This window comes from Psittacula echo (assembly GCF_963264785.1).
Source record: "Psittacula echo genome assembly, chromosome: 3".
In the NCBI taxonomy this organism is placed as follows: Eukaryota; Metazoa; Chordata; class Aves; order Psittaciformes; family Psittacidae; genus Psittacula; species Psittacula echo.
Window position 1 is genome coordinate 37,882,602 of NC_137736.1, and position 16,339 is coordinate 37,898,940.

Below are 16,339 nucleotides of genomic sequence, written 5' to 3' on the forward strand. Positions count from 1 at the left end.
TCCTGTTACAGAATTGATGTCTGAAAACTGAGGGGGTGGAAGTGCATGCTGTCTGTAGGCCTAGAGCGTTTAACTGTATTAGAAGTTGCACTGGAGTATGTGGTCATTCGATTTAACACACTTTCTGATTCTTTCCCACAGCTCCAGCTAACACAGAAAACAACAGTCCCACAGGAAGCTGTTAGTATTATTGTCCCAATTATTTATGATATGGCTTCGGGTACAACGCAACAGGCTGACATTCCCAGGCAGCAGAACTCTTCTGTTGCTGCTCCAATGATGGTTAGCAATATTCTAAAGAGGTTTGCTGAACTGAATTCGCCACGAGCAGGTACTGTACATGTCCAGTAGATACATTCTCTTCACCCAGACACCTGTGACAAATCTCCAGTGTCAAACTAAACCTCTCTTAAGTCTGAAATCTTCTTGGTTTCTATCATATTTCTTTAGTGATTATAAACTCCTGATGTGACAGGCAATACGTAACTTAATAGCAAGTGCTGGCAACACATCAGAAGGTTACACTGATGATGGAGGCTGAATTTTGCTGTTCTGCCTGAGTGATAAACGCATCTCTTGTTGGCCCAACTCTTGCTGCACAGCAGGAGTCACACTTTTTAACAAATGGGCCCAGCATGAGTCACAAGAAATATGCTATGGTCAAGTTATTAGTCATTAGTTTTCATGGCTAATTCTTAAGTTACTGAGCTTAACAGTAGAATATAAAGGGATGTTAAAGAAGTTTTTGGAACTTGTCCATGTGCTGTGAATGATTAAAAAGTAACTGGAGTGATTGTATACGCCTTTGGGAGTATGTGCACTAACAGAGGCGCATACAGTTTTGTCCACCAAACGTACTGTGAAGTGTTTGAGCTAAATAGGTTGTTCTGAATGTTCATTGGCCCCTAGGTAGTGCACTGTGAGCAATGTTGTGCTTTGATTTCCCTCTTGTTTGTCATGTTTTTCGGGTTTTTTTTGTAGTATCTGAAACACTGAACAACAGTAACAGGTTCTTTGGGCAGCATGTTGTCTTTAAGCAGTGGCTTGGGGTCTGTTAATACACAGATGGCTCATAAGAACAATAACTTTCAGTTCTGCTGTAGTTACATGCTGAAGAACAAAGCCTTCTTCCCAATAACCCAGTGAACAGATTGAAGTTGTGAATCCAGAGGTTGAATTCTACTTCTGTATAATTATTCATCTTGTTGTTATGCAGTAATTTTAACTATGCTTGATGGTTTATTTCGATTGCTAGAACATGAGCAATGTTCATGTCAAGTTGGTGTGGATATGCATACATTTCTTAAAATTGTGAAAAGATTTAAATTAACACACATTTTCTGTTTAACATATAGTAGTAGTGTGGGTAAATAGGAGAGAAAGTAGACTTCAGAACATGTGAGCTTACCTGTAGGAGTTCTGTATGTGGTGCAGAACTGTTGTTTTTGTAGCACTTCTGTGTCGAGATAAGTTAACTAAACTTCATGTGTTTCATTTGGAAGGTGCTTCCCCACTGAGTTCCCCTAGCATGGGGAAGGGTAGATACTGGTTTTGCTGTTTGTTATTGCACTAAGTTCTGTTTTAAGGTAAACCCTCCACAAAATGCTGCAGCATAGGGAGTAATTGCCAAAGCTGCTCTTGAGTAACCCTAGTGAGATGTCGTCTGATGATTGTTATAGAGATCAGGACAGACAATTTTTGTTTGTCACACGTTTTGAAGTAGTTTGGGATTGTGGTACAGGGAACAGAGAACAAAGAGGGAAAGAAAAGCGTATCTAAAGAGCTTGTGGCCAGAAGTAGGACCTTATCCAGGCAAAGAAGAATGTAGCTAACTGAGCAGCGGACTTTTCTAGTAGTCATTCCTCTGACTTCTAAAAGAAAGAACTAGTCTGTATGGATTTTTTTTATTTATTTAATTGTTTATTTCCACCACCGCCACCCAGCCAAAAGAGTTTCTTCCCTGAGGACACTTGAAATGCATTTTCCTGTGTTCTTACTGTCAAAACTTGCATTATTATATCTGCTAAAAGAGAACAAGATACCTTCTTTGCCATTGAAAGAGGATTGGAGACAGCAGATGAATGTAGATAGTTGGGAGATTTCTGTACATGGGAGATCCCAGATGCGTATCCTTTCTCTTCTGATGCTATTGTGCTGTACCCAGGATTTTCCTACCTGTTAGCTCTTCTGTTGCACTCATTGCATTTTGCTTGGTTAAGTGAACTTTGCACTGTTTAAGTCAGAAAGGACCAGGGCTTCCCATCATGCACGTATATTACTGGCACTTTCATTGTAACCCGTAATCAGTGTTGCCTTGTTTTGGCTGTATCCTTTTTACCTTTCTCTCTTTGTGAGAAAGTATTTTGTATTCAGCTTAATTTTCCTCTTAATAAAACGGTAGTGCCTGAAAAGTAAGTTCTTCTGGAAGAGTTTTCTTTTCAGATCTGTGGGCAAACACGTTCTGCTGTGTTTAACAGTAAAACATTGACTCATTGTGAGTGCACTGGCTTTCTGAGATCACTTTACCTATGCCTCCATGAGAAAAAATATTTTATTTGTGGGAAATAATGATATGAACTGAGATGGAATCAGTGCTCTGGAATAATAGGGTTAAACTTGAGCTGTAAGTCTACAAGCTATGTTATGTAGTGGACATCAGTCTGGTAAGGAAATGAAAGTCCTTGCAGATGCCGAAGGTGACCCTTTAGAGAGGAGCTCAAGGGTCTTGTGGCATTTCTTAAAGCACTTCATGACTAAGCATTTTTCATTGTCTGATTTTCAGTGGTGCAGTGGATGGTATTTAGCCCAGATGTGTAGCTTGGGTATGATAATGATGTGTCCAATATTATCTTGGGAATCCCTACTTTGGCAGTTAGGATTAATGCATCCCAACCGGCTCTGCTCCTATCTCTTTGCTCACACTGTTGCTCCTTCAGCAATAAAATTCAATGTCTTCTCATTGCTGTTTCTTGATATGTGCAGGAAAAACTCAGCCCCCGGTGACCAGGGTATGATAGAAGCTATTAATTGTATTCTCTTACCAGGAAACAGTAGATGAAAGTCACACCTGCCTAATACTTCACCTTTTGTTGTTCTAATTAAACCCTCTTGATTCTATTGGTTTTAACTTTTTTAAGATACTTCAGAATGTGTGTTTTTTTCAAAAAAAAAAAAAAATACTGGTATTCAAAACTTGAGACAGCTGTGGCTGGGTTTTCCTCTCTGTATTGGATCTCAGCTGTTGGAAACAAAAGTCCATTTGTATTTTATTTTGCATTTGGATGTCAAGGGTAGAGCCAGAATAATTTGGTTGAAAGAAACAGTCTTCTGACTTTTGCCCAGTCTTGGAATTAGAAATGTTTCCAAAACTAGGCTTTGGGCAGAAAACATCTTCCAGCTGTTTCAGATTTGAGTCATTTGAAATGTTTACTTTCTGCTCTTAAATCAATACAAATAGGACTTGGAGAAGTGTTTCTTTTTCTTTAGAAGATGTAGTGCTTTTAATTAATAGCATGCAGAAAAATACAGATTGCAGTGCCACATACGATAAATGCCAGTATAGACTCAATCTGACATTCAAAAGTGATTAAAAGTTAAAAGCTTCTTGCAATTTCATGACCAACAAGAGCTGTTCTGCTGGGAAAGCCGGAGCTACTTCCCTTAAAATCATTACAGATCCTGCTTGTTGGGGTGAAGGCCTGTGTGTGGAGTGATGCTAACCTGTTTCTTTTCCCTATTCCAGGTGAATGCACAATATTTGCGGCCGTTCGTGATTTGATGGTTAATCTTACGCTGCCCCCTGGTGGGCGTCCGTAGACACTTTTAAAAGAAGGCTGAGAGACAAAACCGCAAAAAATAATAAAAAATAAAAAATAAAGCCTTCAGTTAAAAGAGGACTTTTTTTTTTTTTTTTTTTTTTTTTAAGAGCTAACTATAATAAACTGGCAAACTTTCAGGGATGCACTTTCATCAAATGAGTATCACCACGACTTTTGTATAGTGCTGTTGTATAGTGTGTTTTAACGGGAGACACTTCAGACTAGGTAATAGATTGAAGTATCAGCTTGCTGGTAATAGATTTAATATTCTGTTTTATACTATAAAGATTATGAAAATGCCAAACTTGTTTGTTTTTCTGTTTTTTCTTATGTTTTTGGTGTAATAGTCTTTTTTTAAGGCAGGTCTGTCATTTTGAATACTGTAAAACTGTGACAAACTTTATATTGAAGCTGTATTTTAATATGACTGCTTTGAATCCTTAAACAATTTATTTGGGCTTGTTGTAAACATGTCCCCAAAAAGCAATATTTAATAAACTGGATTAAAAAATCTTAAACTGGATGTTGTATAATCTTAAACTTTCTTCCTCTCTACTGTAGCTACGGGCCAGACCTTCTGTATTTGCAATTGCCTAGCTATCTCTGTAGGTGTTTCCACACACATGTGCTGCTATCTTAAAAAAACCCACAAACCAAAACCTTATTTATTTATTCTGTGGGTTTGATTTGTTCCAAGTCATAGGATGCAGAGTTTGTTCATTTTCCTGGTTGTATAAATAACTAGTAATTACTTAAAACAGTGCTTTGTTTCTTACAGTCATAAGGAACTATATATGTTTTGTCCCAAAAGGAAAGGTTAGTGGAAGAAAGGACCTTCTTTCATCTGTCATGGAGTTTGTAGCTGTAGACACCTCTGTATAGATTGATACTTGTTTTATTGTAAAGGCAGGTAAGATAGAGGCTTGAACTGTATACTATGAAATAGAGGCTGATCCAAAAAAATTTGATCCAGAGAAGAAACAGCCTCACATGTAACTTTCTGAACTGGATGTATGTAGAGAACTTTGTCAGGGATGAATGAAGGCTCTTGTAACTGAGAGTAATTCCATCCTTAGGAATTACTTGGCCATTTAACCATTTGTCCTCATGGATCAGTGTCCTCCACTTTTTTATTGTGTTCAAGTTGGTTTCCTGACTTCCTGCCAGAGTAGCTTTCTGCTGTGCTGCCTCACTCCCTTTGCAGGGCTCTGTCAGGTCCCTGCTCAGCTGAAGGATGCTTTAAACTAATTTTAAAAGCCTTTTGGTGGATGTATCCTAGCCTGCCTTGCTGGCATTAAGGCTGCCCGTTTGCCACTACAGCTGTTGCAGCGCTTCCTTCCTTGTGAATGAATGAACCTCTTTCAAAGCTCTTGCCATTAGAAAGAATCTTTTGGTTGGTGTCCACTGCAGATTTCAGCCTTGAACCTGTGAGTTTGGGTATTGGTACTGTATCAATGCTTCTCTGACCTGTGTGTATCTAACAGGTGGTTATGTAGTTTCTACTTCTGCTATACAAAACTTATCCACTGGAGAGAAAACCCTGGCACTCTTTTGAGTGTTTAATCTTTAACTGCTGCTACTCAGTTGGAAAGATTCTTTATTTCTACCATTTTACAACTAAACTGATGTTTTAACATTGAGAGCTGATACGAGTATATGTGAAAACATACACCACATCCTAAATAAGTTCCTAAGGAAAATGCTACTAGTAAAAGGAAGCATTTCCCACTGACACTTTCTCCTTTCAAAGAAACAACTGTGTGTCATACAAGTGCAATTTTAAGTTTCATTTTTCATGTGTTCAGGGTAGTTTTCTGGTAGCCAGATGTTATATCCATCTGCTGCGTTGGGACTGTTTTGTAGATTCTCATCGTTACAGGAGATTTGGTTCTCCATTTATTTCACTAAGAGTGTCACAGTTGACTCTACATCCTCTGGTACCTGTAGATTGTTTCTGATAAACCTGCCTGTGGGACAAGAAACATTTAATCACATGGAGGAATACAGCAGTTCTGAACTGATCTACAGATCTGGCATAGCAATGTTAGCCAGTGTCAAATGGGAACACAGCTCTCTCACTCTCCAAAAAGCTCCCCCAGATGACAGCAGGGGAGTGATACATACTGCACTGAAAGAGACAGAGAAAAGCACTCCCATCTTTTGAAGCTGATTTTGCAGCAGAGTGAGGGACAGAGGGGGAATCTGAGAGGCTGCAGGCCAGCGTGGGCACTGCTGTGCTTTCGACACACACCTGTGTGGTGTCGATCCCACAAAGCGGGGATGGAGCCAGCTTGGCTCGGGGCTGAGAGCTGATGGTGGTGGCATCTCTGATGCTGCTCTGCATGGGAGCGCCTACCTTGCTCTTCAAGGTAGACTAGAGTAGTCTACGATGCTTCAGTTGGAAGTGATCTACAACAATCATCTAGTCCAACCGCCTGACCAGTTCAGGGCTGACAAAGTTAAGGGCATTGTCCAAGTGCTTCTTAAAAACTGACGGGCTTGGGGCATCAAGGACCTCTCTAGGAAGCCTGTGTTTGACCATGCTGTTAGTGAAGGAATGCTTCCTAATGTCCAGTCTAAACCTCCGCTGGTGCAGCTTTGAGCCATTCCCATGCATCTTGTCACTGGATAACAAGGAGAAGAGCTCAGCACCTCCGTCTCTCATGTACCCTCCTCAGGGAGCTGTAGAGAGCAGGGAGGTTGCCCCTCAGCCTCCTTTTCTCCAACTAGAGAAGACTGAAGTTCTCAGCCACTCCTCACAGGACATTCCTTCCAGCTCCATCATTGGCTTTGTTGTCCTTCTCTGGATGCATTCAAGGACCTTCACAGCCTTACATTGTGGGGCCCACGACTGCACAAAGTGGTCCAGGTGAGGCCGTACAAGTGCTTAATACAGCGGGATAATCACCTCTCTTCTCTGGTGGGTGAAACTGTTTGATGCACCACAGGATGCGGCTCACCCTCCTGGTCCCCAGGGCACACTGCTGACTCCTCTTGAGCCTGCTATCCACCAGCATCCACAGGTCCCTTCCTGCAGGGCTGCTCTCCAGCCACTCCTCTCCCAGTTCATACTTGTTATCAGGCCTCCGCTAGTGAAGTGCTGTAATGCTGTAGGAATGCACCATGATTTTCATGCACAGCTGAGAAGCTGTGGTGTGCATTGTGTACCCCCACAGAAGCAATTCGACAGTACTAAACGACGTTGCACTTATCACACCCTTGTGCTGTTAAATAAGACCTGACGCTTTAACTTGCTGGTCTGTTAAAACACCAGCTAGCAGGACAGACTAGATCTTGTTTAATTGCATCTATCCTTCTTCCTTCTCCCATCAAAAGCTGCAAAGAAAGGAAGTGTTTGTGTACATATGGAATCAATGAGCATGTAAAACAAAAGGGGTAAAATGGATGTATGCCTGAACTATTTGAGCAGCCTGCAAAGCTGACTGTTTCCAAGGGATTTAGCTACGTTAAAATAGCTATTTTAATAACATCACTGTGTGAGAACTGAAGTGTAACTTCAAATACTACTGAGACAATGCCTCCCCTTCCCATCCTCCCGAAGTGCTTGTTGAGCCCATCTTAGCCACAAGTCCAGCTTGGCTGTCACCCTCAGTGCCCAGAGGAGAGCTGCCAGCTACCAGCTGAGACCTAACCTGTATTTGAACCTAGCTCTACCCTATTCACCTACTCTGCTCTCTTGGGTTCAAGCTTTCCAGTCCAGCTCTCGATTAGCATGTCAGCGTAAGAAGCTGCTCTCCTGGTGGCTGCTGCCATGGAAAAACATCTCTTGCGTACACTGTGTTGCACTGCGCCAGTGGCGATGCAGGAGTCAGCTGGGAAGACTGAACCTCAGAGCTTGGCTTTTGCTAAGCAGCTTTAGGGACCCTGCAGCGTTCTGCTGTTGGATTTGCTGCTCAGCAGGAGTCTCCAGAGGGTGGACTCTGTTTGAGCATGTTTGTCCCTGCTAAATAGAAGTGGACCAAACTCGGGCTTGCTGTGCTGACCTGCAGAGCTGGCAGGCTCACGAGCTTCCCAGCCCTGCATGGACGGCTGTGGCTAGCTCTCAGCAAGCTGAATTTGCTCAGGGTCGGTATGCACATATATGGGTGGGAGCCAGTCAGGGCTGTTTGTCCTAGGGGCCAAGGCCAGGTTCTGCCCTCCTTGTGTAGCAGTGTAAATGGAATACCTCACCTTTATGACACTCCATATTGAATGCACAGGCATAACACGTGCCTTTGCAATAGCTCTGGATGTTTGGAAACATTAAATTCCTTTTGATTTTTGTGGGCTGGAATTTACCTTACTGTTGTGCTGGATAGTGCCTTTCCTTTCACGGTGTCTTACAAATGGGGACCAGGGCATTCTTTTCTATGCTCCATGTGCCTGGGTCTATACATAGTTGGTCATAGTCAACTTGAACTCATCTTAGATTTGAAAGCACACTCACTGGTCCTGAAATCAGGTTTGTAAGTTGCTTTCCTCTATACATTTCTGCATTTGTTTTGTTGCAGACAGGTGCTTTGAAAGAGAAAAGATTGCCTACACACACCCTGCCTCTTGCTCACTGCACAGTTTGGCACAGTGTGGTACCATCCACATTCAGCTCTTACTGAAGAGTCCACTGCTCAAACAGGGAAAGATTAAAGTCTGAAGGAATCAGCCTTCAAACACACCATTGACTAGGAAACAGCACATTATGGGCATCCTGGGAGAGTTTTATTCCGGTTTGTTTCATTCACTTCAGATGACATGACCTTGAAACATCAGTGGCATTCATGGCCTGGTAGTGAAGCTGGACAGAGAGTGCAGCTGAAGCTGAAGGTCACCCATCAGCCTCGTGTTTTTTGTTCTGCAGGTTTACCCAGCTCATGGACAGATGAAGGTTTCTGGACCAGCTTGGTGGCACAGACCCTTTTAACAGCTGCCTCAAAGACAGCCACTAGCAGAAAGTCACAGAGGTCATCCTCCTGACCGGAACATTTCCAGAGTCCTCTTTTCTTCCACAGCATATAGTGCCATACAGCCCTATATTGCGCAGGGTATTTGTGGGCAGCACCACTGCTGGGCCCACAGCGGCTGTGGCCCTATGGTGATGCTGCTTCTGCTCTTCACCTTCTCCTTGGGGGATTGGAGCCCTCAACGAACTGATGCATTCTGCAGAAAGGAGAGTTTCTTCCTCCTGCTGCATGAAGGTGTTTGGAAGGGAGACACGAGATTCACTGTGCATGTTGCAGAAGGTGCCAGAGTTCTGACTGCTTGTACAGCTATAAAAAAGGTAAAACAAGCGGTTCTGCTTTGCATTTAATGAGAAATATAGGGCTGGGCTTCCTGTGTCTCCAAACTGAGATCCACTGCAGGCAAACACGCTGTAAAATGCTGTTTGTAAACTTGGCAGGCTCCATTTTAAAGTTCTGTCCTCTTGCCTAAACTTACAAGTCCTCTCAGTATCCTGTGAGAGTGAAGCTCTTGGAGATCCTCACTGCTCTGAGCTTTGTAGTGCGCTACAGGGATTATGTCAGCTACAAAAAGCTGTGAGCATGAGGTGATATTTGTAAGCATCCAAGGAAAAAACTGCCCTTTTTCCATCTTGTTTCTGTGCTCCAGTCCCTTTGGGCACAGTTATGACCATGGTCAGGCAGCAGCTGTTGAATCATGATTTTAGAAGCATCTTGATTCATTCTCCTGCAAAAACAACAAAATCCACCCGGAGACAGCTCTCATTCAAAGACCTATCTTAAAATACGGCGAGGAGCAGAGGGAGCCGGAGGAAGGAGTGCAGCACAGACTGGCCCAGAGATGCTCAGCATCCTGTGGAGGACCCGCCACAGGCTGGTTAGAGGGACTGTCCCTGGCTTCTTCCCTCCTTCCCCATGGCTGCTCTCCCAGATGGAACCTTTCTCAGTGCTGGATCTGGGAATACACAGAGCCTTTTTGAACTCCATAAACACTTTGACTGTGGGAAAGACTTTTTCTTTTCTCTTTTTTCCTTTTCTTCTTCTTCTTCTTTTATAAAAATATGGCTTTGAACACAGGAGAGAAGGAAGATGTGTTTAACCCTTTAGTTTCCAGCTGTTGGAGAGTGCTTAAGATACAAGTACACACACTCTTTTTACCTTAGGTGAACCCAGCTGTTGTACCTTGCAGCATTGTTCCAGATTTCGCTGGTTTTGAGTCCTGTTTTGCCCAGAGAAATGGGTTCCTTTGTTCCCCCCCCCCCCCCCCCCCCCCCCCGTAACTCTTCCATTTCATTCTTGCACCCTGAAATCTCTGGGCAGAAGCTGACATGGAAACCTTGGGAAGAAAAAAGGCTGGGGTTCAGTTGTGAACCGCTGCCCACACTGGTAATTTCTGACCTTTAATTTTGGATATGCACTTAGAAGACCTGTGCTGTCAGAACCCCATTTTCCTGCTCTAAATAAGGCTCTGGTTTTCACAGTCTCTGCTATTGTCTGGCTAACAGCTTCCTCCAGCCCTCCTCCCTGCACAGCTCTTGGTTGTTTTCCTCCGTAGATCAGGAGTTAAAGCTTTTAGCAAATGTGGCATTTCTTCCTCCTCCTCCACTCTCCTATTGTCACAGATGACTTGATAGAACAAACCTAATTTTACCTTTTGCAAGTGGGTTTTTGTTGTTGTTGGGTTTTTTCTTCTTGTTGTTTTTAACAGTTCTTATAAAGACAGTGGAAATGTTCCTTTAAATGAAGTGTTGATATTTTCTGGGGAACAATATCCTCCAGCCTAGTTTTGTCTGTGTTCCACATATTTCACTAAAATTTGTAGCAGGCTTTCAATTTCTGTGAGTACTTCTAACCTCATGGCTCTTTGGATATGCCTGGATCCATAAAAAATGAAAACAAAAGTTTTCCACTTTCTCTATTTAATGTATCACAGTTACCTGCTATCTGGCTCTGCTGTGTACTCCGTAGGAATATTTTTGCTTTTCACAGAATCACACAGAATCACAGAGTGGTTTGGGTTGAAAGGGACCTTAAAGATCATCTAGTTCAAACCCAAGATTTAGTATTGGAGGGGTTTTCTGCTTCTGTTCACTTTGAGGGAGACCACCCAGCCTGTCTGCGGTTCCCTTTCTCCATCCCTCCAAATCCTGACCTTCAGTGCTCCATTGCCAAAATGTGGCATTTCATAGACTGTAATACGAGAACCTTTATTCTAGCACAGATTTGCTTCTGACATGGAAACTTAGTGCTCTCAGCACTAGAAAAAATCCTTCTGGTGTTTCAGTGTTGGACACGGCACAAATTTTATCGACTCCCTGTTCAAACTCCCATGGAGCATGGAGGTGTGGTCCAGCACATGTGCGTTGCACAAGCTCCCAGGAATTGCCCTGGTAGTGGGAGTTACCAAATAGTTAATTTAGGCTACAGCAACCAGTGACCCGTACACAGTGCTGGCTATGATAGCAACTGGGACTTGTTTTACTGCTGCCAACAATCTGAATATTTCAGCAGCTGTGGAATTTGTTAAGAATAAGGTCTGTGGTGTGGAAGTAGCTAAACCGAGGGTGGAAAGAAGAAATGAAGGTGATTCCTGTGTGGACGAACTTCTGGGATAACAGGAAAAAAAAAAAAAAGGAAGGAAAAGGAAAAAATAAATGGGAGCAGAGGAGGAACTGAAATGCAGAATGGTCATTTGGGATGTTTAAATGTGGACTGTCTGACGCCCTTATCTTGACAAGGAAGCTGGTCTCATGACAATGATCAGTGATGCTATTGCGACATGTCCAAGGCTGCTTTCCCAAGCGAGATTCCTGGGATGGAGTGGTTTGTCTGGCAGCTAGCTCCTTGCTAGGAGCACGGGAGGCTTCGGCTTTACCCTGAGATGTCAGGGAAGACAGACTTCAAGAAGTGCTGCCCTAAAATGACTTTCTAAAGCTTCAGGCTCTCAGGGGGAAGTTTGGACACAAGTTGCTTCTCAGCTGGGCAGTGCAGAAGGGAGAGGGCTGCGCTCCCCCTGGCTCCCTAAGTCAGGAAAGGCGACTTTGTCCCTTTTGTTCCTTAACTACTGCTTTTTATCCAAGGGAATGGAAGAGTCTGTACCAAAGTGACTGGCAGCCACAGGCTTGGCACATGTCCTGTGGCATCAGCAGCTGCCTGGAGGAGATACTGTTTCTTTCAGTTCCGCGCCTGGCCCTGTAACTCCCCCTATATTCCTTTAAATACCGACTCCTCCATTCCCTTGGATAAAAAACAGTAGTTAAGGGACACAGGGAAAATTAAAGTGTGCTGCAAAATTGAACCTGTGCTGCAGTTGCCACTGAGGCCATTATGCTTTGGTGATGCTATTTGTGCCCCAGCATGATTATTTTCCTGATTCGCTTGTGCTTATTTTTGAGATGCTTATTTTGGTTTTCTGCAAAGGCAGCACACGTTAAAGCCAGTTTCTGGTAGTCAGCATCACCTTTGGGATGTTAGTTGTGTGGGCACCATTTTCCTGTGGATGTTTTACTGGACATCTTTTTGAGCCGATTGAAACAATCAGTACAGTTGGGTTTATGTATTTTTTCCTCTTGTTTTGCTGCAGCAGAGACCAAGAGTGACACCAATAGGAGCTGAGAACTGTTTTTTCTTTCCAAGCTGATGCTGTACATTAGTCAAGATTTTGATTGATGACCTACTGTAGGATGCAGTTAGAGCTCCCATTTAGCTCTCCTGTGTTCCAAATGCTGTAATTGATTACACAGGTATTGCAACAGACTTCTTTTTTATCAATTCCTTGGGTGTTTTGACCATGGCATTTTAAGGAAGTACTTCAAATAAGGGGCTTGATCAAGTAAGTAGGCAGCACTGAAGTCTTTGAAGTCATCAGCTACCAGTTAAATTACCATGAATTCCTCTGAGCCATACTGCTTCTGTCCCCATTGCCTAATGGAAAGCATATGCTTGCTAGATTAAGGACATGTAAATTTGTCATCATAAATTCATGCACTCGAGCATAATTAAAGTGTAATTTGACTGCCCTTATGAAAACATTTGGGGCAGCCATGAATTTTGTTTCCCTTATGAAGCATTCTAAATATTTTACGATGTGTACTCATGCCAAGAACTTAGCTATGTATTTTTGGTGATGCTGAATGACATCAATGTCACTTTGACTTAGAATTGATTGCCAGAGTCCTTTAGTGTGAATCTGTTCTTCAGCAATAGAAGAATCTCTTTAAACTCTTGAAAGCATGCTGGTGAGGTAAATCCATGTTTAAGGATGGTATTAATATTCTAAAACCTGTCCTCAACCACTCCCGCGTACTGATGCTGTCTGCATGCCTTGTTGACCTATTCTAGAAAAGAACTGCTGATAATTTCATTATCATAGAATCACAGAATGGTTTGCGTTGGAAGGGACCTTAAAGATCATCTGGTTCCAATCCCACTGCCATGGGCAGGAACACCTTCCACTAGACCAGGTTTCTCGAGGCCCCATCCAAACTGGCCTTGAACACTTCCAGGGATTGGGCAGCCACAACTTCTCTGGGCAACCTGTGCCACTGTCTCACCACCCTCACAGGGAAGTTTTTTTTTCCCTAATACCTAATTTAAATCTACTTTTTTTTAGTTAAAGCCATTCCCCCATCTCTAGTCACTTGTTACAGACAGCTATCAGAATCTCTAGTTTCAGAGTACCACCCATCCATTCCTGGGTTTAGACAGCCTTTCAGCAGATCCATCTCCTGCCTGTTCCTAGGCAGATGACATCTGTAGTGGATGATTTTCCAGCAGCTTAGGTAGGACAGAGCACTGGAGCAGGGTATTTGGCTTCATGCCATCCATCAGTTTCTGCTCCATTTATTTGAGAGGAATGTGGTCACCTGGGCTTTCTGTACCCTGAACCTCATCACTGGTCAGGCAGGACATGCTTTACACAAGTCTGAGTAGAAAGAACAGGGCAGAAGTTTCACTACAGTTGCATTGTGTCAGGGCATATGTCTCTGAGACGTATGGGAGGTGTTGCATTATCTGCTAGTGCTCCAAATCTCCTGAAATGCTTCCCCCCAAAACCAGAGGGACCTGAATTGCCACTGGAGCAGGAGACCGCAGTAATTTACAGCATGACCAAAGACTTGCCCGGGTCTGAGGTCAGAGACCTGCTGTCCCCTGTGCTTACAAGCTGTGCCTGGAGGGGGTTTGGCAGCAGCAGTGCCTGCATCTGCGCTAGCGCTGCACAAAGGGAGTTCTTGGGAGTCTCCGCTCCCTGATCCCGTGACACACCACACACCAGCCCTGCTCCTGCCGGGAAACCACTTCTGTGTACAGCGGTTAGCATTCACTCAGTTCCACCCTTCACACCGTGAGCTGTAGAAGCCCTTTATAGTTAGGTGCCTTGCAAGTCAAGCTCCTCCATAGCAACACCTTGTGAGAGTGGCAGAAAAGGACAGGAAATAAATTTGTGAGCTTCCTGCTTATTCCAGTTCCTTTTGTTCTGAGAGATTTGAAATCCTATAGCTCCTCTTCTGCCTTCTTTGACCTGACTCCATTTCTGTCCTTCAATACTTCTGTGGATTCACTCACCCTCTTTGACAAAGGTGAAAATTCATGAGAATATGGTTTAGTGCCTGCAGAAGAGAAAATGAATAACACAGGACAGTCTTCAGCCCTTTCTTGAGCACAAAATATCTTTTTTTTTTCTAGAGAATATTATTTGTAAATTTTAGCTCAAATCCCAGCACTCATTTGCAAGGTTGCTCAACATTTGCATTTCAGCACAGTTTCTTCATTTCCACTTCCTTATGCTTGAACGTAACATACATTTCAGATCTGCTTTAGGTTTATCTTGCCTGTTGCAACGGCAGTGCACTGGACGGAAGAACTCTGACCGTTGCCATGCCTGCAGCACGGCAAAGTCTGAACAGTTGAGGCATAGACTAAGCCTGCATTACACCTCCCTTCTGCCAAGTTTGGACTTTGGAGGATTACCTAGAAAGAGCAGCACACTGACTCTTTTAAAAGCGCTTTATTTTATATCTTATTTCCTCTCTTCAATCTAGATATCAAAAGCAATGCTCAGGCTTCATTTCTGACTCAGAATTCTCTCCTTTTTCACAAATACCAGCGCTTCATGAGAACAGCTACCTGGGCCCCAGGTATTCCCCAGTACAAATACCAGGCAATACATGACTACGGTCTGAAGCAAACCCAACCAAATACTTCTCACCCTTTTTGCCAAGGCCAAGCTCCCCAAGGACAAACTCTCCCTGGTGACCAGATCACCACTCCCTGCAGCAGTTACATGGCAGATCCTACAGTCAGCACTGGATCAAGCCTTTCCTGGCCTGGATGAAAGTTACTTCCTGCTAAATATTGGAATCATAGAATAGTTAGGGTTGGAAAGGACCTTAAGATCATCTAGTTCCAGCCCCTCTGCAATGGGCATAACGACTGTCCTACATTTCCCACTTCAAGCAGACAGGATCCTAGTATAGGCTCTATTTTCCTCACATCCCTCTCCCTTTCTCAGCCTTGCAGGAATGCCTCGAAAGGTGGTGACTTCCCTCTGGAAAACATTGTGGGTTTCTGCTCTCACTCCTGTCTTCCTTCACAAAGCAAACATGACAGTTTCATTGCCTTCCTGGCAGCACTGTCCACAAAACCTGCAATTTCTACCATATCACAAATCTTTTCGCAATTACATTTAAAGATCAATAGCAGGTCTAAAGGTGGTGATAGCACTTTCATTCAAATTAACTGAATTCTAAATACAAAAACGCTATTCCTGGCACACAGATCACTATTGTAACTGCCTGTTTGATTAGCAGTTAAGGACCAGTATTGTTGTACAGTGTAATGTGTCTTGCTTACCTAGCTCAAACTAAAGCATAGCAACTTTAGAGTGGTTAAAAAAATTAGCTTGTGCTGCACAAAGCAACTCATATTTAAGAAACAGCACACATTAGAGTGCTCAAAAGCCCCTTCAGTAGGAGCTGGAGGTCTACAGCCATGAGAATGAACAAATATGGTACTAACATGAGAGGCAGGAATTCAAATGTGCCCTTCAAAGTAGTTAAGACGAGCTTTAAAAAGTAAAACTACAGCCTACCTACAGCAGCAGCAAGCAGCTGGAAGGGAGCTGATAGGGACGACCATCTCAATGGCAGGTCTTGCATTTAAACAAACCTTTTGGATAGTGGGGTGGAAAGAACTACAGAAGTCCCATCTGCCCTAAAGTACAGGTGTTTTAATTGGATGGGGCCTTGAGCAACCTGGTCAAGCGGAAGGAGTCCCTGCCTTGTGGCAGAGCTGTATTTTAATTGGTTTCATAGCAGTTGTACAGCTCCATCAGCTGGATTTGATTCTCAAAGCAGTGCAGGTGTGTTACAGGATGTTCAATAATTAGAGAAACTGACACAGCAACTCTTCTTACCTATTGAACTTACTCAGATTAAGTGCCATTCAAATTAATTTCAAATTATTGTAACAGACAACAAACTGGATTTCCTAGATTTGGGTAAGGCTGCAGCACGTTAATCAATTCAACATGAAGCAGTACCCAGGATCACCACAACACAAACAACT

The 16,339-nt window shown here is 43.2% G+C and overlaps 1 protein-coding gene across 5 annotated transcripts in view; it reads left to right on the forward strand.

Annotated features, from left to right (window-relative positions):
- The window catches only part of MED14 (mediator complex subunit 14), a 38,896-nt gene extending 34,645 nt beyond the window's left edge, over nt 1-4,251 (forward strand). For all 5 annotated transcript variants that reach the window (XM_080613009.1, XM_080613010.1, XM_080613011.1 and 2 more), the window contains exons 30-31: nt 142-331; nt 3,743-4,251. In XM_080613009.1, the coding sequence (XP_080469135.1) occupies nt 142-331; nt 3,743-3,816 (264 nt within the window). In that variant the 3' untranslated portion in view covers nt 3,817-4,251. The remainder of the gene's footprint in view (nt 1-141; nt 332-3,742) is intronic.
- Nucleotides 4,252-16,339: the final 12,088 nt, after the last annotated feature.